This window comes from Globicephala melas, chromosome 16 (genome assembly GCF_963455315.2).
Source record: "Globicephala melas chromosome 16, mGloMel1.2, whole genome shotgun sequence".
NCBI classification, from domain to species: domain Eukaryota; kingdom Metazoa; phylum Chordata; class Mammalia; order Artiodactyla; family Delphinidae; genus Globicephala; species Globicephala melas.
Window position 1 is genome coordinate 45,259,118 of NC_083329.1, and position 24,694 is coordinate 45,283,811.

Sequence of the window (24,694 nt, forward strand, 5' to 3'; positions counted from 1 at the left end):
GAAGGAAGAAAGGAAGTACAGGCATACCTCATTTTATTGCACTTTGCAGATAACCGCATTTTTTACAAATTGAAAGTTTGTTGCAACCCTGTGTTGAGCAAGTCTATATTGATGCCATTTTTCCAACAGCATTTGCTCACTTTGGGTCTCTGGGTCACATGCTGGTAATTCTTGCAATACTTCAGACTTTTTCATTATTATTTTATTTGTATGGTGATCCGTGATCAGTGATCTTTGATGTTACTACTACAACTCATGGAAGGCTCAGATTATGGTTAACATTTTTTAGCAATAAAGCATTTTTAATTAAGGTATGCATATTGTTTTTTAGACATAATGCTATTGCACACTTAATGGACTACAGTATAGTGTAAACATAAATTTTATATGCACTGGGAAACCAAAAAAATTTGTGTGACTCACTTTATTGCGATATTCGCTTTACTGTGGTGGTCTGGAACTGAATCTGCAATATCTCTGAGGTATGCCTGTATAGTCATACAATGGATTAGTACACAGCAGTAAAAGAGAATGAAATGATACATGCAACAACATGGATGAACTGCAAAAGTATTATGCTGAGCAAAAGAAACCAGACCAAAAAAAGGTATATTATATATGATATAATTTATACAAAGCTCAAGAACAGTAAAAACTAATTCATGGTGACACATGTAAGAATAGTAGTTATTTCTGGGAGTAGGAAAAGGCAGGTATTGATGGGAAAGGTTATAAGGAAATCTGGAGAGAAATTTTAATTTTGAGTTATACCTATTTTAATTTGAGTTACACCTACATGACTGTATAGAAATGTAAAAATTCATCAAGCTCTATTAAAGACTTGTGAATTTTATTTTATGTACATATTACATTTCAATAAAGAAAAAGTTATTAATGGAGTGAAAAGCAAAATAATAGAGTGGTGATACATATATATGACAAAAAACATATCCAGAATATTAAAGATCTCCAAAAAAGTCAATAAGCAAAACACATACAGCCCAATTTTAAAAATGGGCCAAAGATCTGAACAGGCATTTTACAAAAAAGGGTATCCAAATACCCAATAAATACATGAAAGGTGCTCAACTTCATTGATCAGAGAAATGCAAATTAAAGCCATAATGTAGGGCTTCCCTGGTGGCGCAGTGGTTAAGAATCTGCCTGCCAACGCAGGGGACACGGGTTGGAGCCCTGGTCCAGGAAGATCCCACATGCCGCAGAGCAACTAAGCCCGTGCGTCACAACTACTGAGCCTGTGCTCTAGAGCCCACGAGCCACAACTACTGAGCCTGCATGTCACAACTACTGAAGCCTGCACGCCTAGAGCCCGTGCTCCGCAGCAAGAGAAGCCACGCAACAAGAAGCCCGCACACCTCAATGACGAGTAGCCCCCGCTCGCCACAACTAGAGAAAGCCCGCGTGCAACAACAAAGACCCAAACCCAACGCAGCCAAAAATAAATAAATTTATTTATTTATTTATTAAGAAAAAAAAACATAATGTAATGCCACTACACACCAACCAGAACGACAAAAATAAAAAAGAAGGACCATATCAAATACTGGTAAGAATGCATGAAAACTGCAACTCTCATTCACTATTGGACAGAATTCATTCAATTACTTTGGAAAACTGACAGTATCTAGTAAAGCTAAACATTCCTTATCAACATCCAGGTAGTGGAGATATCCATAATAAGTAAATATTAACAGCATTTTAAAAAGTAACTATTGCAAAATTAAGGTTAGGCTATCTTTTATTATCTTTCTTAGCTCTAGAACTATGAAATTTTTTTAAATCATGAATTATTTTGAGTGCAGTATTATCACATTAAATACATTGCTGGCCTAAAAAAATCAATTCACTACATTTAATATCTCAATAAATAACTGAGGCCAGAAACTTGAAATGAATAATAGTTTATAAATCTTTTTTCCACAATTACCAACAGACTCAATGCTGTGAGCCCTGCAAGGATATACTAGAGAAAGACCTGGCCAAGCTTCACCTTTTTGCTGAGATTCATGTTCTCCATCTTAGCCTTCAGCAGTTTCATCTTATTCATAGTTATTGAATTTTCAATTATCTGTTGCCCAGAAGGAGAAGGCTCAATTTCCTCATCTTCATCAGTATGCAAATTATACACAGAACCACCACTGCAAAGAAAATAATAATTACTATTGAAATGTACCGTATACCTGCCCAATGACTAAAAATATTTTAAATGCAGTATAAACTATAGATGTTGCTAATGATAAAACGATAAATCCATCTTGTCAATGTAAATTCAAGGCAAATGTATTTCAAAAATATATTTCTTATGAGAAAAAAAGTAAATGGGATAAATATCATGATCTAGCATTACTGAAAATCTAGTACAGCTGAGCTTTTCTGAAGTCAGTATACCATAAGTGAAGATCTTTTATGTTTGGAAATGTAACCAGACAGAATAGCACAGATTTTAAAATGAAAAAAGACACCTTGGTCAAGTCATGACACAAATTATTAAACATGTAAAACATTCCAATTACTGATCAATCACAGTAACATTTATTCATAACTTAACATTTATTATTTGGAGCCCCTTCTCTTTGACTACATAATGCCACAATATAATGCCATAATATAATGGCACTATCATACTATCCTCATATTTATTCTTATACGTCTATCTTTCCCCCTTATTCCCCCATATGTAAGCAAGTTGAAAGCAGATATTAATATTAGGCCTGGGACTTCCCTGATGGCTCAGTGGTTAAGAATCCGCCTGCCAATGCAGGGGACACAGGTTCGATCCCCGATCTGGGAAGATCCCACATGCTGCGGAGCAACTAAGCCTGTGCACCACAACTACTGAGGCTGCGTGCCACAACTACTGAAGCCCATGCTCCTAGAGCCCGTGCTCCACAACAAGATAAGCCACCGCAATGAGAAGCCTGTGCACCGCAGTGAAGAGTAGCCCCTGCTCACCACAACTAGAGAAAGCCCGCAGGCAGCAGTGAAGACCTAACACAGCCAAAATTAAATTTAAAAAGTATATATTAGGCTGTGTTCATCTTCCTAGTCTTAGCACCTGGCACAATGCTTGGCACACATTTAACAAACGTTTGCTGAACTGAACACAAACATAATTAAAATTTCATTCAGCTTTTTCAGTAATGGGAAAATTAAAATCGTACACAACCTCAGCATATTTGAAGAATGACTGAAATTTTCAATTGAGCATAAGAAACATGTGCACTGGTCACCGTGCCCAATTTACTGTATCTATGCTAAAGTAGTATGAGAATTAGTAAGATTTCCTGTTCTATATGGTTGTAAGAAATGGAAACAATTTGAGATAACCTTAATAGGGCATATTTCATAACACTTCTGAAGGACATACTACCACCACACAAAGGTAAAGTAGAGAGTGGATAGCCCCATTCCTAAACTTTACATGGTGAAACTGGTGACATTCTGAAATCATGGGTTAATTACATTGCACAGCAGCCACAGGTATCAGGAGGAAGAATGGCGGAAATTGGTCTCCATAGCCAATTCAGTCCCTAGTGTTTGACTCGTGACTATCATTTCGATCTATTATAGATTCCCAGTATAATATGAAAATTGACACAATGGACACAACACTAAATTGACACTGCTACCATTTACTGAATGCCTACTCTGCCAGGCACTTTCCGCATATTATTTCTAATCCTCACAAAAACTACATAAGATGATATTATATCCCATTTTATAAATGAAGAACCTGCAGTTGGGAGAGGTTAAATGATTTTGTTCAAGACCAGAGAGCTAGTAAATGGTGCACCTAAGATTCAAATCCTCTGTCTGGTTCCAAAATCTATTCTTTATACTACTTCCTGTTGCTTCCCCAGGCACCAAACAGTAGACCTTACTGAGTCATACTTATGTATCCAAATTAATTAACAGAATTTATAGTATGTGAAGGCTCTCATCTTGAACTTAACTATACCTGAAAAGGAAGGTTGAGGTGAAGATTTTTGCCAGTTCACCCTTGGAGTTGGAAGGAATGACTCAAGTATATTCTATTCTTGGTCACCTTATAATACTTTAACTTCAACTACTTCTCTGTTATGTCCCGTGGAATTTTAAATTTATCCATATTGAATACTAAAAGAGGTTTCTGACTTAACCTTCCTGTCATAAAAAACTGGTCCTTTACTATTTTCCCATAGAGACGTGTGTGTGTGTGTGTGTGTATTTGTACGTTAAAAAGTACAATCATGATAAATATTTCATGGGCTGCATTTTAGAGGATAAAAAAACATTTTTAAATTCACCTAATTTGGGGACTTCCCTGGTGGCACAGTGGTTAAGACTCTGCGCTCCCAATGCAGGGGGCCCAGGTTCAATCCCTGGTCAGGGAACTAAATCCCACATGCATGCCACAACTAAGAGTTCCCATGCCGCAACTAAGACTCAGTGCAACCAAATAAATAAATAAATAAACATTAAAAATATATATGTTTAAAAAAAATTCACCTAATTTTTTCAAAATACCACATTATTCTGTTTCCTCTCACAAAGCATAGATTCATGGGATCAGTTAGAAGCCAATCCCAATTTTTTTCTAAATGGAAAAATGTAACTAGACCAGGATAACACAGTAATTTATAAACTTAATCCAAGAATACCTTTCTTTATTTTTAAATATTCTAAATATTTTCTTGAATGCTATATTTAACTTTTCCTAAATCTTTTAACCTAATAATAGGATTAAAGAATAAGAGGTGTGGGGCTTCCCTGGTGGCGCAGTGGTTGAGAGTCCACCTGCCGATGCAGGGGACACGGGTTTGTGCCCCGGTCCGGGAAGATCCCACATACCGCGAAGTGGCTAGGCCCGTGAGCCACGGCCACTGAGCCTGCGTGTCCAGAGCCTGTGCTCCACAATGGGAGAGGCCACACAGTGAGAGGCCCGAGTACCGCAAAAAAAAAAAAAAAGAATAAGAGATGGGCAAATGTAATATTTATTCCAACAAGAATATTATTCACCCTGAAGCCAACTCCTTATGTGACTTTCACAGATTAAGTTACCATTTAATTAAGTGTTGCAATGCTTCTTTTTATTTCTTCCCACTTAAAAAAGCAGTAAGGTAGCACAATTAACTAAAAAGATTTGAGACTAAAAATGATGACTGATACTAGATTTTGTATCAGAATGAATCAAATAATTCTGTTTTTTCTTAGAGCAAGAGTCAGCAAACTATGACCAAGGTCAAATTCAGTCCATCACTTTTTTTTCTTAATAAATTTATTTATTTTATTTATTTATTTTTGGCTGAGTAGGGTCTTTGTTGCTGTGCACAGGCTTTCTCTAGTTGTAGCGAGCGGGGGCTACTCTTCGTTGTGGTGCGCAGGCTTCTCATTGTGGTGGCTTCTCTTGTTGCAGAGCACGGGCTCTGGGCATGCACGCTTCAGTAGTTGTGGCTCACGGGCTCAGTAGTTGTGGCTCGTGGGCTCTAGAGCGCAGGCTCAGTAGTTGTGGCGCATGGGCTTAGTTGCTCCACAGCATGTGGAATCTTCCCGGACCAGGGCTCAAACCCGTGTCCCCTGCATTGGCAGGCGGGTTCTTAACCACTGTGCCACCAGGGAAGCCCCCACCACTTATTTTTGATTGGCCACAAGCTAAGAATGGTTTTTAGATAGTTGAAAAAATCAAAATAATAATATTTCATAATGTGAAAATTATGTGAAATTCACATTTGTGTCCAATAAAGTTTTGCTGGAACACAGCCACACTCACTTGATCACATATTGCATGCACTGCATACTGCTCTTACACTACAATGGCAGAGTTGAATAGATGCATAAGAAATTGTATGTGGCTCTCTCATTGCTTCGTACTGTGGTTTAGCACACTGTAAATCACAGTGGCACAGTCATAATCAACAACACTTCGATTACCATGTGTATCACTGTACAATGACATTTTATTACCAGTATGTACCCAACATGACAAAATGAAGAGAAGAGTGGACTTCAAATGCTGCAGTTTTAAAACACAGTAGAGAGTGGATCATTTTGCTATCAACTAAATAGCAAAATATGATGTTTATTATACAATGACACTATAGCTATGCTAAAGAAAAACAACATATTTGGACATTATCAGACTAAGGACTCATCACAACATTCCCAACTTGCAGGAAAGCAATGGTCAGAAAAATCAGAAAATTTAAAATGGAATATCTCATCACAGTATAATTTCTTCACAAAAGTAAATGAAAATGAGAGTGCAACCAGAAGAAGTTTCCGAGTGGCTTATTTACTAGCCAAACAAGGAAATGTTTACCAATTGTGAATTAATTAAGCCATTTTTGATCACAGCAGTTGAAAAAATGTATCCAAAGAAAATAAACTTGTTTAAAGACTACTTCTTTGGCAAGAACAATTTCTAGAAAAGTTGAAAACACTGGAAGCAACATCAATAGTTAATTTAAAAATCAGGCAAATGATTTGGAGTCATTTTCCTTGGCTTTTGACAAGTCAAGACAAGCTAGATACTATTCAGTTGTTTTTGCTTATTCAGGGTATCAAAACCAAATTTGAAGTGACTGAAGAACTAGCCCCCATGTATTGTCTGCATGAAACAACTACATTTAAGAATATTTTCAAAGAAATTGCTAAAACACTAACAGTACAACTTGAAGCAAAATCTACAAGTGGGGGGCTTCCCTGGTGGCGCAGTCGTTGAGAGTCCGCCTGCCGATGCAGGGGACACGGGTTCGTGCCCCGGTCCGGGAGGATCTCACATGCCGCGGAGCGGCTGGGCCCGTGAGCCATGGCCGCTGAGCCTGCGCGTCCGGAGCCTGTGCTCCGCAGCGGGAGAGGCCACAACAGTGAGAGGCCCGCGTAACGCAAAAAAAAAAAAAAATCTACACGTGATGAAGCAAAAATATGTGTGGAACAGAAAAAACAAGATTTTTAGGACAAATTTACAAAGCTAATGAAATGTAAGGTGTTTAAAACCTATGGTTACTCATCGTGTTATTCATCAGCAGGTAACCCTGCAGTAAATATTTCAATCTATCATGTATTACTGAACTAACAGTGTCAATGGTAGACTTCATTTGTCTCATGGACTTAACCGTTAGTTCAATGGCTTGGCAGTAGCAGCTTTATTGTGATTTTTTTCAGCTCAGGGCTGACACTGAATTTTTCTGAATGAGAAGAACCACTCGCAACCGCAAACATCCAATGCAGAATGCCTTTGGAAATTAGTTTGTGCTGTGTACTTGATAATGTTCCTTAGTGAATTCCACCTAAAATTACAAGCCAAAACAGTACTTACATGAGAAACTTACACTGCAGTAATGTCATACTGACAACTAGCATTACTTGGAACCACATGTAATATCATGCTTTCAAAAGTTAAAAACAAAGCAAGATCTCCATTCCCACACAAATTTGCAGCAGTCATACTTTCCAAACTCAAATTACACTCCCAGCAGCGTTTTCATACCTCACTGCAAGTTAAATGAAATCTGTGTATTTCAAAATCTATTTAAATGTGCAATTGAGAAGCTCCACCTATGTTCAATTGGAAGTGACTGATCTGCAACATAATGAAATGCTAAAGGCAAACAGCAAGGGAAGACTCTAACAGAATTCTATAAATGCCTTCCAAGTGATGAATATGCTCAATTAAAATCATATGCTCATGGACTGCTCTCATTATTTGGCAAGTACCTATCTGTGTGAAATGAAATTTTCAAAGATAACGTACATAAAATCTCATTCCAGATCAATATTAACAAGTGAACTTTTACAACCGATTCTGCAAATTTGATAGGCAACACTAGCTTTCAACACCTTAACTAAACTATTACTCCCACACAAAAGAATTCCATTCTTCTCGTCAGTAGACCTGAATTACACACACACACACACACACACACACACACACTATTCTTCTTATATTTTGAATTTTGTCTGTAAAAATTTTGTGAAAATTTGTTTCCTCTTGTTATATAAGTACTTACATGGTATCCCTAGTTGTATCTCTTGGCCTGGAAACCCTAAAATAGTTACTATCTGGCCCTTTACAGAAAAAGTTTGCTGCCCTCTATTGTGGAGTGAGAAAGCCTCTCCTAGAATAGGCAGGATAAGGTACGACCAGAAAAGGTTTTCTGCTCTGCTTCCTCATCCACCCTATCCCTTCTGGTAAGTGAATAGAAAGGAAAAGAAAAATAAAAAATAGCTTAAGAGGAACAATAATAATACAATTTTAACTGAAATCCATAACAACATTTGGATTATGTCTTAAACACAAATAGAAGTTGACTGGGGAAAAACTGAGGTAAAAGGAGTAAATGATGTTTTAAGCAAAGGAAAAAAGATGTAAAAATACATGGCATAATTAAAGAGACCTGTAAAAATGATGATAACAGGTTTTGAAGGGCCTTCCATGCTAAGCTACGGAGCTTAGATTTTCTCCCTTAGGAAAGGAGAGCCAAAAGAGGATTTCCTAAGGAAGAAAACCAAAACAACAGCTAACTAGCACATGGAGAGACTGGTATAAAGAAATTCTACTCATGGTCTAAGTGAGAGACCCTGGATTAAAGCTGCAGCCCTCACTGGTCCCTCTTCTCTACTTTTAGCCCATATGTTTAAGGCATGTTAGCAATGCTAACCAGAGCCTGACACGTAGAGTCAACAGTCAACGTCCATTTGTGACATCTGCTCTCTGGCCCCAAAGAATGAGTATAATCTCTCTTCCACATAACACTCTGAGGTGAGGCATAATCCTAAAGGAATCCCCAGGATTCCCAATTCCTGGAGCTCACTCCCTGTATACTCTCCTAGCCTTGAGTTTGGGCATGACCTATGACTTGCTTCTATCCAACAGAATATGGCAAAAGTAAAGGGATTTTCAGATGTAAATTAGGCCCCAAATCAGTTGATTTTGAGTTAATCAAAAGAGAACTGAGGGAAGCTTCTACCCAACAGCCAGTAAAAGAACCAGGGCCCTCAGTCATATGACTGTCAGGAAATGAATTATGCCAGCAAAGTGAATGAGCTTAAAAGTAGATTCTCTTCCCCAATCAAGCCTCCAGGCAAGAGTACAACTTTGCCAACACCTTGACTGCAGCTTTGTGGGAACCTGAGCAGAGCACCTGGCTAAACCGTGCCTAGACTCCCAACGCATAGAAACTGATTTCCAGACTACAAGTTACTTTTTGTATGAACGGTATTGCAACTAGGTTTTTATGCTGTGGAATTAAATTTAGTTATCTGTAATACCTTTCCTTCCTTTGTCTGCCTGTCCTACTCCTCTTTTAAGGTCACTTTTTCTCAGAGGTTGTCCCTAACTCCCCACCTTTCAGGCTAAATGAAGGCCTTCTTATCTGCTTTTCCAGAGATGTTGATGTCTTTTTATAACAACTGCCAAAATTATATTATAGATACTATTTATAGCAGATTGCATGCTCCATGAAGGGAAGGAATATAATATTTATAACCTAGTGCCTAGTGTAAAGACTGACTATAAAAGTTCAGTAAATTTTTAGTAAATGTTTTAAAGTGAAAGGAGGTAAAGAATCATAGTAAGGCAGAGTGCACAGAAACTTGAAGGTTACCTTGTCCAATTTACTAAGTGTTCTATTGCCTAGCTAAGTACCTTTAAGTTGTTTCCTTCTGATTTTAGAATATAACAACTCCTCTTCCTCTTTTCTTTTAAGGATTATATGTCTTGTTATTTTTTATTTATTTATTTGGGGGGGGCCCTCACTGTGCAGCTTGTGGGATCTTAGTTTCTCGACCAGGGACTGAATCCAGCCCCTTGGCAGTGAGAGCGCGGAGTCCTAACCACTGGACCGCCAGGGAATTTCCCCTCCTCCTTTTATACAGTAGGAAAACAAGACTAGAGAAGTAAAGAGATTTATCCATCTTTAAGCAGCTGAGTTAAATTTTGGAAAAAAAGAGCAACTTTAGGCTTAACCCTTTCTATTATGCCACAGTTGTATAATAACACACTATTGTAACAAGACTCTATAATCTAGTAGGCATCTTAGACTTTCATAAAGTGACAGAAATAAATATTTTTTACAAAAAATCGTACTCCATAAAGAAATTTCAGTTTTAGAAATTATTCGTATCAATCATACGAAGGACAATTTCAGAATTATATAATTGAGGTGGGGTGGTGGAAAAGGGGAGAATGAATAAAATTTAGTTAGTCTTGTGAATATCGTAAGACTATTTTGACAACACAAGGTAAACATAAGGTTTATGGGTGTATCATACAATGTTCTCCTTTTCTAAGTGAGACATGCAAATGAAAACCTATTTACCTTAAAGATTCAGATAATGGTGTTAAAGTGCCATCTCCCCTGTCTACTACACGAAAGAAATTCAACTGATCTCCTTCTCGGTATACCAGAAATGTAACTTGTTTGTTGCAGGAGGTCTTCTCCCAGACCTCATCTCGACTGGAATCCATGTACTCAGCCATCTCCCTAAGTGGATCTTCCATAGGAACTACAAATGGAAAAATTGATAAACAAGCTTTCAATTTATATCAAGTTTAATGCATCTTGGTACACTGTCAGGATATAAGGTGCTGAATTTGAACAACAATCCTATGCATACAATACATATATATTACATTCTTCAGATAAGTTTCTGGTCTTTTTAGTTAATACAGCATTTTCTATGTTGTATTAATATGAAAGAAATGAAATGATTATGTTGTTATGTACAAAGGCAGGGTTTAACCAAATACATGAGGTTTTTCCTGTGTCACTGGAGAGTATATTTGTTGACTGTATGACATAATTATCTATAACTATTTTCACTTTACACCTTCCACTCCCTATATTTTCCAATATTGGTTCTAACAATCAATAATTAAAAAGCAATGTAAATTCCACTTACTTTAGATTAAAAAAACAAACACACACACAATTGGGGAATATATGTTAGAAATTAGAAGTGAATCCCTTTTTTTCTTTCTGGTTTTATATAAAGGCTGATTCTTCTTAGAATTGTTTCTTGACATGAAGATAGGCAATTAAAAGTACACGGTAGGGCTTCCCTGGTGGCGCAGTAGTTGAGAGTCCGCCTGCTGATGCAGGGGACATGGGTTCGTGCCCCGGTCTGGGAAGATCACACATGCCGCGGAGCGGCTGGGCCCGTGAGCCATGGCCGCTGAGCCTGCGCGTCCGGAGCCTGTGCTCCGCAACGGGAGAGGCCACAACAGTGAGAGGCCCGCATACAGCAAAAAAAAAAAAAGTACACGGTAACCCAGGACACAAGGGGGTCCCTTAGTGTGCTAAAACTGCTAGGTCTGTAATGATCAGTATGTTGTTTCTTGAAAGCATCCTCCCAGGACCCCACTTGTCCTGGTATGTATCTATGTGTCTAGTCAGAGCACGTGGCTCTAGCGGCCTGGCGCTGTCGTCAGGTTTGAATGACACTGCACAGCCATCACCTCAACCCACTCTCATCCATAGCAGCCACAGACAGATTCCGCTCCTGTGGTGGGGACAAGCCTCAAGAGACTGCTAGCTCACAGCCTGAATGTTCTAAATGCCCCTGAACCTCAGATCAGGGAGTCTAAGCAATGGCTGAGGGAAAAAAAGTTCGCTCCCAAAGACGGTTTCATGTCAAGCTGCAGAAACATTTGTTCTTTCTTAAAAGAGGCAACAATTTCTCAGACTCTATAACTTGCATTCAAGTAGCTTACTTATTAACAGAATAACAGTGCTAAACTGTTATCTGAACCTGTCAAAAAGTTACAGCAATAATAAATGTTAAACTCTGAAAGTAATGAGGTAAAAACACTGAAGATGTTCCCATATCCTAAATTCAATTCCATCAGTACTAAAACACAAAAACTTCAGAAACATAATAAGATTTACCTTGTTTTACAAAAATAGTTGGATGTTTTGATAGGCTCTTTCATAGGCACAAGATGTGTAAATATTAAAGGACATTTTTAAAACAGGTCCTTGCCATTTTAAGTTTATGCTACATTTTCCAAATTACATTAATAAGAAACAAAAACTATGCTACCAGCATTACTAAAACCACATGAAAGTCTTGTTTAAACCAAGAGAGTGTGCCTTACTTAGGGAGGCACTGGCATTGAATATATGTATGCACCTATGTGTATGTATGCAACACCCCTTTTCATAATAGAACAATCATTTAGATTTCATCAGGTATAAAGCATTATGTATATAGTTTAGGATAAAATTTAATTTTAGAAAGGAAAGCTTTTTTTTTTTTTCTTTTTGGCCATGCCACACAGCTTGCGGGATCTTAGTTCCCTGGCCAGGGATGGAACTTGTGCCTGATGCAGTCGAAGTGCAGAGTCCTAAACACTGGACCACCAGGGAATTCCCAGGAAAGTATTTTCCATGTTGTTCTGATAATGGTTAATTCAAAAACAATTTTAAAAGCTAAATATTACTGGAGTTCACACAATAAAGATATTTTCTAAACCATAATTTTCAAGTAAGACTAAATATTGGGTTGGCCAAAAAGTTCGTTCGGATTTTTCTGTGAAACGAACTTTTAGGCCAACCCAATAGCTAAAAAATAAGGTTTCTGAAATACATTATGGAGAATTTCTAGATCTGGGTACAGTTTTTCTTTTTCACAAAGTTTTCATTGATGTAAGGTAGACAACAGCTACATTTTCATTTTAAAAGTTGATTCAATAAAGGCATAATTATTAAGAACTTAGTCTAAAATATAAAAAAAGACAAGTTCTAGGTACTGATTCTTCAATTTACAAACGAGGCACAAGAAGTTGTAGGGAAAAAAGTATTACAAAGCTTCAACTACCGAAGGGTAATGATGCCTTCCACTTTCATTTTGTTTTAAGTTAAAAAAATACATGTATTTTTAACTCAGAATCTGTGTACTTATCCTCATAAACATATTTTTAGTCCTAGTAAGAAAAGTAGGTGCCTGATAAAACATTCTGTTTAAAGACAATACTATACACAAATAACAAACTTTGAAAACTATAATACAATGGAATTCACATGTCATTAAATTAGCGTCTTATAACGGCTCAGTAAACACACTAGGGTTCTTCTACTACCCTCAGAATGGCTACTATAAACATCATTTAATGTTACGTGGGGCAATTTCATAGGTCCAACTAATAGAAAGTCCCGAATCTAGTTAATCAGCTCTAACATTATTATCTTTGTTTTTTTCTAACTTATCCAAAACAGTTCAACAGCCAAAGTACCATATCTCACAAAATCCTCTTGAAATAGCTAGGAAATAGATGGTGATAACCCTATTTTCTAATCAAAATTATGAAGCATGGAGATGAAATCTGACTTGTGGAAGAAGTATAAGCCATGAGTGGAATCAGTACTCAACATTCAATTTTCTGGTTAGTGAAGGATCAAACAAATACAAAGGCCTTCCCCAGACGAGGCCCACAGAGCAGGACTACTCTGAGAAATCTAAGCATGCCTCTGCTCTGTGGGGATCCATCTGATATACCTGAATCAGGGACAAACGTGAACATGCCCAGTTCTTCCCATGCTTAGAACTTCCTTGTTAATCAAGTCTCTGTTCACATCATCATCTCCAAGGGCTCTTCCACAATTGTCCTCCTACTACCCTACTTCCACGGACACTGTCATGCTACCCTATTCCCTCCAGCACTTACAGCTGCTTGAAGTAACATCAATTCTTCACATGTTTATTGTGGACACTGTGATGAAGCAGGAACTTCTTCTCCCATGAAATACTGCACTGAACATCTAGTAGATGTTCAAAATGTGTTTGCTGAATGTCTCTCTCAGAGACCACCCACATTCTGAAAAAAAGCCTTCAACAGGACTATGATAATATCTATAAAACCCAAATGCATCACAAACCAGGCTAAGAGGTATCTTTGGAATTTCCTACAGCAATCATTACCCCAGGAGTTGAAGACGCAGTGGATTAAAAAAGCAACAAGACCAGTAAAATGAACCTAAACACAATGATAACAACGTAATACTTGTACTATGCCATCCCACTGCCCTTCCCTATACTGGTGAGGTTTATATTTAAATCTCTTTGGACTGAATCAGGAATCATGAGATTTTTCTGGAATATGAGCTCCTGCCCCTCATTTAGGCTTTAAAAAACAATGCTAGGGCTCCCCTGGTGGCACAGTGGTTGAGAGTCCGCCTGCCGATGCAGGGGACACGGGTTCGTGCCCCGGTCCGGGAAGATCCCACATGCCGCGGAGCGGCTGGGCCCATGAGCCACGGCCGTTGAGGCTGCGCGTCCGGAACCTGTGCTCCGCAATGGGAGAGGCCACAACAGTGAGAGGCCCGCGTATCGCAAAAACAAACAAACAAAAAATGCAGGAGGACCTACTATATAGCACAGGGAACTATACTCAATATTTTGTAATAACCTATAAGGGAAAAGAATCTGAAAAGAATAAGGGAAAAGAATCTGTTGTATATCTGAATATATGTATAACTGAATCACTTTGCTGTAAACCTGAAACTAACACAACATTGTAAATCAACTATACCTCAATAAAAATAAAATAAAAATTTAAAAAATAAAATAAGAAAAGAACAATGCTGAGAGAAACAACGAGGTTCTTCTAAGACCTAATAGCAGAAAGAGAACATGGATAAAACCTGAGGCTATAAAAACACCACCTGGCTTGAAGATTATTATTGTCAAATTGCTTTAATATACATAATTTTAACATATGCCTACCTCTTCTAGTATTTATAGGTCCACCACGCATAGCCAAAACCAGCTTCAAGGTACAACCTTCTGAAATGCTGTGGATAATTAACACAAAAATAAACCACAATCATCAAAATACATTCAGTGTTAAATATACACATAATTATGTGCTGGTTTATCACAGTGCCTACTCTCTAAAAGATAATAAAAATGATATAGCAATGTGCATAAATATAAAATGTTAACTTATTTACTTGCATAAATAATGAAAACATGAAGAAGTTCTCATAAGCCTTAAATATGACATGAATAAAAGTATGAAAAGGACCTCTGTGGTTTAGCCTCTTCATTTCACATGTCAGGCCCTAAGAAGAAAAGAAGCTTGTTCAAGACCCAAAGTGTTAGAAATATCAGATCTATTTAATAAAATAAAACAATAGAAGAATAACAAATCTACAAGATCTCCCAACTCCCAGTGTGCTCCCAGCTATTCCACATGGCCTCTGACCCTTTTTTTTAAGGAAAGAATGAAGAACTATGTGAGAGAAGGGAGAAAGACAAAAGGTCTGATGGTGTATCTACAATCACTGATGCACACAGTGTCACTTAGTATCGCATTAGGAGGGCCTAAGAAAAATGAAAGACTTGGTGAAGAGCAATACTCTCTTACCCAGTACTCTCGTGAAAATGGAAAGAAAAGGAAGGTAGCCAGATGGAAATGAGTCGATATTCAAAGAAAGGAGCCAAGAAGGCAAGATAAGAAGAGGAAGTCTAAAAAGGCAGGGGTAAGTAGCTTGGTGTGAATAATGAAAAGGTAAAACAAAGAATCAGAGGACAAAGATCAGGTAGCATGGGTACTGAGCCAGCACATCTTAAAGTTCAGGATTTACACTAAAATCTAGGGATAAAAACTATTCAGAAGAAGAAGAGACATGATTCAAGGATTCAGAAGAAAAACACTGGTATATGGAGTCATAATTCTGAGCGTCTATAAGATATCTGATACGCAGTTACACTCACTTGTAATCATTCAAGCAATAATCATCTTCAAGTTCCATGTTATTCCAAATTAAGTGCTGCTGACAGATGGGAATACCTTAGGGGAAGGTTATAAAAAAAATGGTTAAAAATTCAATAGTATCTTGGAAAGAGTATGATACAAATCAATTTTATCAAAGAAATAATAATAAATTAAACACAATTCTAAATTGAATGCTAGATGTTTAACTATACAGAATCATAGGTAAAAGGCATGGCTAAAAGTAGATATGATCCAATCCACTCACTAGAAAAGAACAGTATGTTTCAGTAACTCTCTGGCCTTGAAACAAAGTATAAAATTAGGCAGCCCTTTAAAAAGATACCTTGAAATGAGCCCTGAAGAGTTTAAGATCTAACACCTAGAAGACAGTTCTCAATACTGCAAAGTACAGCCTTCATTCAGTTATATTCAGCATTAAAAGTGTATTATGAGTGGAGGGTGAGCAAAATGGGTGAAAGGGGTTAAAAATGTACAAACTCCCAGCTATAAAGTAAGCAAGTCATGGGGATATAATGTACAACATGGAGACTATAGTTAATAATATTGTGTTGTATATCTGAAAGTTGCTAAAAGAGTAGATCTTAAAAGTTTTCATCATAAGAAAACAAAATTTTGTAACTATGTATGGTGATGGATGTTGACTATTAACTAGACTTACTGCATTGATCATTTTGCAATACAGTAGTCCCTTGGTATCCGAGGGGTATTGGTTCCAGGTCCCCTGCAAATACCAAAATCCATGGATGCTCAAGTACCTTATACAAAATGACATAGTATTTATTTGCACATAAACTATACTCACCCTCCTGTATACTTTAAATCATCTCTAGATTACTTGTAATACTTAATACAAAGTAAACACTATGTAAATATTTGCCAGCGTGATGCAAATTCAAGTTTTGCTTTTTGGAACTTTCTGGACTTTTTTTCCCCAACAATTTCGATCTACAGTTGGTTAAATCCTCAGATGCAGAACCAGAGGATACATAGGGCCAACTTTATATACAAATATCAAATCATTATGTTGTACCCCAGAACTAATATGTCAATTAAATCTAAATTTTAAAATATATGGAACATTTAATTTAGCTTATTTGCCCCTAAAATTTTGTATTCTAAAAGTCTGTTCCCAGAATAACATGTCCACAGGGAATAATGATTGTTTATATGTGAGTTTATTTAGTGATTCAGATAGCATCTTTCATATTCTTCCAAATGGAAAGGTCAATAATCCTGAAACAGGGCACAGAATATAATTTCCCATAAAACATTAATATATTAGAAAATTCCTCCCACCCTAATGTTTGAATGTGATTATAGTCCATAACTGCATATTGACATACTTTTTTGCAGAGTCTGAACACAAAAGAATAATTCAATCTTTAATAAAAAGTATATTATGGGCAATTTTCAATACTGAAAATTATGGTCTACAAGACAGTTTCTTTGCATTTCTGTGATGTTAAAGGAATGTTAAGGCAGATTCCATACTGCAGCATAAACTTTTTTTTTTTTTTTTTTTTGCAAACTGCACATTTGAATGCCCAAAGACTACTAGCCAGAGAGTGAGCATTATCTACTCAATAGAACATTTAATGGCTACAGATACTGATGTTGATGAATATCTTTTTCAAATATCTCACATACTGCCTTCTCAAATTACTTTTGCTTGTGATACTATAAAACAAGTTGACTAGAATAATAGCAGTAAGTGCTATATGTGTTAGTGTTTATTATTATAAGCCAGGCACTGTTATAAATGCTTGACCTGTATTACCATAATTTAACTGCAACAACAATAATCTTGTGAAGCAGGCATTACCATTATGCTTATTTCACAGATGATAAAACTGAAGCACTGAGAGATTAAGTGACACCCAGAGAGTATGTGGATTAGAAATGTAAAGCCCCAGCAGGCTAACTCCAGAGACTGCACTCAACCTTTATGCTAATCAGTCTCTAGAAAATCAGTCTCCATAAGGCAAAAGTAGCTGTCTAGGTGTATGTTTAAGTAGTGTTGCCTGTTAGTAGACCTGAATGTCTACTAAACGTTCACCAAATGTTCCAAAAGATCATCATGGAATACAGCCCACATGGGCTGAGGAGGTGGATATACATATATCTTCCAAATGGGAACAGTTCACTTTTTTTGCTTCCAGTTAAAAAAGAATGCCAGTAAGGAAAGGCTTTTAACCTAGAAATTATTTCACATTAAAAGTATTTTAATATTAAAAAATTTTAATATGCTCTGGTCATATTTTCAATCAAAATTACAGGATTTCACCAGGATAACTAAATAAAGCAATTTGGGTAGGTAATACCATTATTTACATTCAACCAACATTGTACAGTCTTATTGCATTAAAAAAAAAACCTTTAGAACTGGATTAAAGACAACATAACAACACTGCTTAGATTAACTCCTGCAATCACTTTTAATAGACTTAGCGATCAGTTAGCAGGCTAAAACAACAGAAGGTTGACAGGCAAAACAGGGTGGCAAGAATCATCCAAGACTGAGCTGTGGTCCTGATGCCCACCTGAGTTGCTGGATGACCTTAAGGAAGTCATCACCTCTGTGAGCCTTAGCATCCTCACTTGCACAATAAAAAAGACTAGGGTTCTTTCTACCAAGAATACTTTTGGAATCTCAAATATACAAAGCAAATCAACTTTCCTTTAAGATAGGGTATCTGGCAACCCTATTTAAGAGTGGTCCTTTGCCTTTAAACCTCAATGCTTATTTCTTACAACTACATCCAGAAAAATTAATTCCTATTAAACAAACATGTCTTCCCAAAGGATATATTACATACATACAGATTTTTCTATTCAGTGTTTTTAAAACTTTTTACAAATTCAAATATTTATTATAAAAATAGCAACTTATGAAAAAAGACAACACAGAAATATACAAAAGAAAATTAAAACTACATGTAATCCTAAGTCCAGTAAAATCTATTTTCAATATTTGGGGTACACTTCCTTTAAAAACTTATTTTTTTAATAAAATGGGAACATACTTTAAGCTGTTTTATAAACTGTTTCACTTAATATATTGTATACATCTTTCACATCAATAAATGAAAATATACATTGTATGCAATGACTGAACAGTGCTCCAATATATGTTTCTGTCATAATTTATTTACCCAGTCCCCTACTAAGATATATTTTCAGCTATCCAATTTTTTACTACTACAAAGCCGTGATAAGTGATATATGAGTGTACGTGTATTTGCGAATATACGTGTGTGTGTGTGTGTGTGTGTGTGTGTGTGTGTGTGTTGTCGGTGTATCTTAGTCTGCCTGGGCTGCCATAACAGAAACACCACAGATTGGGTGGCTTAAACAACAGAAATTTATTTTTTTCACAGTTCTGGAGGCTGGTAAATCCAAGATCAAAGCACCAGTTTCATTCTGAGACCTCTTCTCTTAGCTTATAGATGACCAACATTTTCCTGTGTGCTCACATGATTTTTTCTTTATGAGTGTGCAGAGAAAAAAGAAGAATTCCCGGGTGTCTCTTCTTCAAAGGGCACTTACAACCTCATCTAACCCTAATAATGACTCAAACATGTTTCCTGTGTCTTTTTTTAGAATTTTCACACAGATACATGTATGTTTGAGACCATGTTCATATCTACATTTAGAAAATAAAACAGAATCGACAGGACTGATGGATAATTAAAGACAATGGTGGGCCATAGCTCCCATCTCCCAATATTTCCTCCCAAAACAATACAGAACAGTAAGAAGGGAAATGAATCTACACAGAAACTATGCCCTCAGCCCTCATAACTTGAAGACAGAGAATGTCTAAACTTCAAAAGAACTGGAAATAAAAAGGGGCAATTGCTCTATCCTAGCGTGGGAAATCTCATGCTCCTGTCCCTGCAGGGCTGATCAAGAAAAACTCTGGAGAAGTTTGGAGAGGGAAGGTAGTGCAGTATACAAGTTCAATATAAAACCATCACAAGGAAGAAGGCAATTCTAAGTCTCAAAAGTCTACAGAAAGAACTCAGACCAGAATACTGACTACAAGTAATGGACTTTAAAGCCAAGCAATTTGAAGGAACTTCTGTAGGAGGCAAAAAGCGAAAGATGAAGAGCATCCATAGTAATTCAGTGTTCAGGGGGAAAAGGAACAAGGGGTAAAAACTTAAGAGTCCTGCAAGACAAAAGATAACAAAATTGGAGGAATCACGACTGCCCCACTCCCCACCATCACCACAAAACAGACAGAAAACATATGTGAAAATATCTGGACATTACTAAACTGGCATAGCACCATTAAACAGAATCCGTAAAACACCCGAACACCACAAAAATCAACAGGAGGAAAACAATAACAAACCCATAGAGAGTTAATAGTAAAAATTAAAAAACAAAATCCCACACCTATCAACCAAGGCAAATTTTACCCAGAAAAATAACCATGAAGCAAAAGAAAACTATAAGGTCACACCCTAAACAGAGTTAAACATACTCAAGCATTTGAAGTATTCAACAGTCTGAATCAGAAATTCAAAAATTAAGAACAGAAAAAGTCCAAAAAGGTGGGGAAGGATGAAAAAGACTGCTGACTGAACTCAGAAAAGAAATGGAGGAAAAAGAAAAAATTACCACAAAAATAAAGAATAAACTGCAAGATACCAAGAGATAATATACTCAACCACATACTCAGTAAAGGACAAGCCAGGAAAACAAGCAAGAGTATGAAAATGACATAAAGAAAGAAGTAAGAAGGGTTAGAGTGAAAGTAGCGGAAATGGAAGACAGGCCAAGAATAATATTCATATTATCAAAGCCCCTAAAAAATAAAATAGTGGAACAGAACTAATACTTAGAAATATAATCCTGGAAAACTTCCAGAAATCGAAGACCTGAATCTATACGTTGAAAGGACCCGGTAGGTACCTGGGAAAATTAACCCAGAACTATTGTGCCCAAGACATATCTGAGTAATAAAACTATTTTATTTCAATGACAAAGATAAAATCCCCAACAGTTACCTGAAAAAAAAAAATCAAATAACTTATAAGGCAAAATAATTAGACCAGACTCAACAAAAAGAAAACAAATAATCTGATTTTTAAATGTCTTTTGAATAGACATTTCTCCAACGAAGACATACAGATGACCAATAAGAATATGAAAAGATGGTCAACATCACTAATCATCAGGGAAATACAAATCAAAACCACCATAAGATACCACACCCAAGAGGTTGTCCACTATCAAACTCAGAAAATAACAAGTGTTGGTGAGGATGTAGAGCAACTGGAACACTGTGCCCTATTGGTGGGAATATAAAACTGTGCAGCCAAAATGGAAAACAGCATGAAGTCTCCTCAAAACATTAAAAATAGAATTACCATATGATCCAGTAATTCTACTTCTGGGTGTTTATTCAAAAGAAATCAGGATCTGGAAGAGATATCTGCATGTTCATGTTCATTACAGCCTTATTCATAATAGCCAAGAAATTGAAGTAACCTAAAATATTTATTGACAGATGAATGGATAAAGAAAATGTGTCATAAACATATAATGGAGTATTATTCAACCTTAAAAAAGAAGGAAATCCTGCCACATGCTACAACATGAATGAACCTTGAAGACACTATGCTAAGTGAAATAAACCAGAAAAGGAGGGAGTGTGGCGATCCTGATTACCAAAGGAGAATTCACAACCCAAAGCATCAAATGTGACAATGAGGGATATTTTTTAATGTTAAAGTTCATAATGAAGATGTAACAGTTATGGATATTCTTATGTATCAAATAACACAAGTAACCACCTTTATAAAACAAAAACTATAGAAGATGCAGAGGGACATAAAGAAAAACACAATAATAAGAGACGTTAATATACCTTTTAGTACAAGACAGATCAAGCATGAAAAAACACATAAAGATAAGCCAACTGAACAAAATAATCAGTGAGACATGTTTATTGTTCCTAGATGATAATAATACACATACTCAAGGGTCCACGGCACATACACAAAAACTGATCATATATTAGGTCAAAAAGAAAACAATGCTTTCCATAAAATGGAAATATTACAAACACCACTCTTTGCAATGCAATAAAACTAAAGACTACTAAAAAATCAAAAAAAACCATAAAGGCAATTAATAAATCAAAATCCTAGTTTTTAAAAAATGTTGACAAAGTAGACAAACTACAAGCTAAACGTATTAAAAGGAAAAAAAGGGAAGGGAATCACAAATATACAAAAATAAGAAATAGCAAGGGGATAACTTCCTAAGGAACAACAGATTAACAAAATTGATGCCATGAAAGTTAGAAAGCTTGAACAGATCAATTTCCGTAGAAGAACTAGAGAATGCTGTTCAGGAATCCCCCACCACACACACACACAATAAAAAGCACCAAGCCAAATGGATTTACAGGAATTTATGAAACCTTTAAAGGCAAAATAAACCCTATGATCTACATATTTTTCCAGAGCACTGAAAGGAATAAAAACATCCTAATTTCTTAAAATAAATGAAAATATGCTAATTTCTTTTAAGAAGTAAGGATAGGACTTCCCTGGTGGCGCAGTGGTTAAGAATCTGCCTGCCAACGCAGGGGACACGGGTTTGAGCCCTGGTCCGGGTAGAGCCCACATGCCACAGAGCAACTAAGCCCGTGCACCACAACTACTGAGCCTGCAACCTAGAGCCCACGTGCCACAACTACTGAAGCCCGCACACCTACAGCCCGTGCTCCGCAACAAGAGAAGCCACCGCAATGAGAAGCCCACGCACCGCAACTAGAGAAATCCTGCACACAGCAACGAACACCCAATGCAGCCAAAAATAAGTAAATAAATTTTTTTTAAAAAGAAGTAAGGATAGCATCAACTCCTAAACCTAATAAAGACATTACAAAAAACGAAAACTACAGACCAATATCATTCACTCAAACTGATATAAAAGTCTAAATACAGGCAAACAGAATCCTCTAGTACACCAAGAACAGAATTTGCTGTAACCAAGAGGAATGTATTCCAGGATTGTAGATTGGTTCAATACTAAGAAATCTATTATTAGTAGTATTTAGTAGTATTATTATCCAACACATTAACAGCTCTAAGGAAAAAAAAATCTCCATAGGTGCTAAGAAAATCTTTGACAAAATTCAACATCTATTCATGATATTTTAAAAGTCTCAAGAAAATAGGAATTGAGAGATATTCTCTTAATATGTTAAAATACTACTAGTCTTAAAGACACTACCTTATTTAATGAGGAAATACTAGAAACATTATCCAGTAAGATCAGGAACAAGGCAAGATGTCCACCAACTCTGCAACTATTTGACATAGTAAGAGAGGTATTAGTCAATTTAATTAGACAAGAGAAATCAATTAAAGGCCAAAGAATGGTTAAAGAAGTAGTGAAACTATCTCTGTTGCAGATGATATGACAAATATACCTGAAAAACCCTGGAGAATTTATGAGAAGACCCAAAGAAAGACAATGGAGTAAATTAGCAGTATATAAAATTAACATACAAATACCCATAGCCTTCAAATAAGCAAGCAATAAACCATTATAGGATATACCAGTAGAGAAAACGTCTTTTATAATAACAATAAATATTTAAATATTATTAACTACTGTACTTAGAAATATACTTAACAAGGAAGGTGCAAACCTCTACAAAGAAAATTTTAAAACACTCCTAAAAGCTGTAAAAGTGGATAAACAAAACCAAAAAACAACTCTGTTTTTGGATAGAATGATTCAACCTTATAAGATGTTTGTTCTACTTATGTTAATTTATAAATTCAATGCAATCACTCTAAAAATACTAATCTTTTTAAAAGAGTGAGACAAGGCAATAAAGTTAAATCAAATATGCAAAAATAGCTAGAAAAACACCAAAAAAGAGAATTGATGAGTACTAGCCCTACCAGACATGAAAAACATACTATTAAAGCCTCTATAATTAAAAGTGTGATACTGACATATAAAAAGTCCAGAAATAGACAGATGATAAAGGTGGGATCTCAAACTACTGAGCCAAAAATGGACTTTAAAAATAAACAGTGCAGGAATAAATGGGTAGTCACTTGGGAAAAGATAAAATTAGATTCATACCTAGTGCCATACATAAGAATAAACTCCAAATGGATTAAAGATCTAAATGTGAAAAAATGAAGCTAAGTACTAAAAGAAAACATGGATGAGTTCATCTTTAACTCTGGTGCAAAAAATGGCTTATTCTAACTATGACTCAAAATGCAGAGACAGTAAAATTGATAAATTTCTTTTAAAAAAACTTTTTTACATGAGAAAAAAATTTTAATTGCATAAGAAAGAAACCACTATGGACAAAGTCAAAAGACAACCAGGAGAAAATACATGTAACATATACCAGAGACAAAAGACTAACGTCCCTAACGTATAATGACCTATTAAAAATTGAGACAAAGACCAAAAACCCAATAGAAAAATAAGCAAAAGACAGGAACAAGCATTCCAAAAGAAAGATGGAAAAATAGCCCTTAAACAAATGAATAAAATGTTCCAATTCACTCGTAATTAAATAGCAAATTAAAACAACACATTAGGACTTCCCTGGTGGCACAGTGGTTAAGAATCCGCCTGCCAATGCAGGGGACACGGGTTCAATCCCTGGTCCGGGACGATCCCACATGCTGCAGAGCAACTAAGCCCGTGCACCACAACTACTGAGCCTGTGCTCCAGAGCCTGCAAGCCACAACTACTGAGCCAAGTGCCACAACTACTGAGGTCCTCACGCCTACAGCCTGTGCTCCACAACAAGAGAAGCCACTGCAATGAGAAGCCCTCGCACCACATGGAAGAGTAGCCCCTGCTCGCTGCAGCTAGAGAAAGCCCGTGCACAGCAACGAAGACCCAATGCACCCAAATAAATAAATACATTAAAAAAACCATATTATATTGGCAAA

General features: G+C 36.5%; 1 protein-coding gene across 5 annotated transcripts in view; it reads right to left on the reverse strand.

The window, feature by feature from the left end:
• Positions 1 to 24,694, reverse strand: part of ZFAND4 (zinc finger AN1-type containing 4) — a 73,460-nt gene that overhangs the window by 18,226 nt on the left and 30,540 nt on the right. For 3 of the 5 annotated variants that reach the window (XR_009559275.1, XM_060286115.1, XM_030844003.2), the window contains exons 3-6: positions 15,718 to 15,793; positions 14,725 to 14,792; positions 10,320 to 10,506; positions 2,012 to 2,159 (exon numbers count right to left, since the gene is read on the reverse strand). Coding sequence is in view for 4 of the 5 variants with exons in the window: in XM_060286115.1 (XP_060142098.1) it covers positions 2,012 to 2,159; positions 10,320 to 10,506; positions 14,725 to 14,792; positions 15,718 to 15,793 (479 nt within the window). In the remaining variant the exon portion in view is untranslated. Of the gene's footprint in view, positions 1 to 2,011; positions 2,160 to 10,319; positions 10,507 to 14,724; positions 14,793 to 15,025; positions 15,046 to 15,717; positions 15,794 to 24,694 lie in introns of those variants that run through there. The other 2 variants (XM_060286118.1, XM_060286116.1) reach the window with 2 other exon arrangements.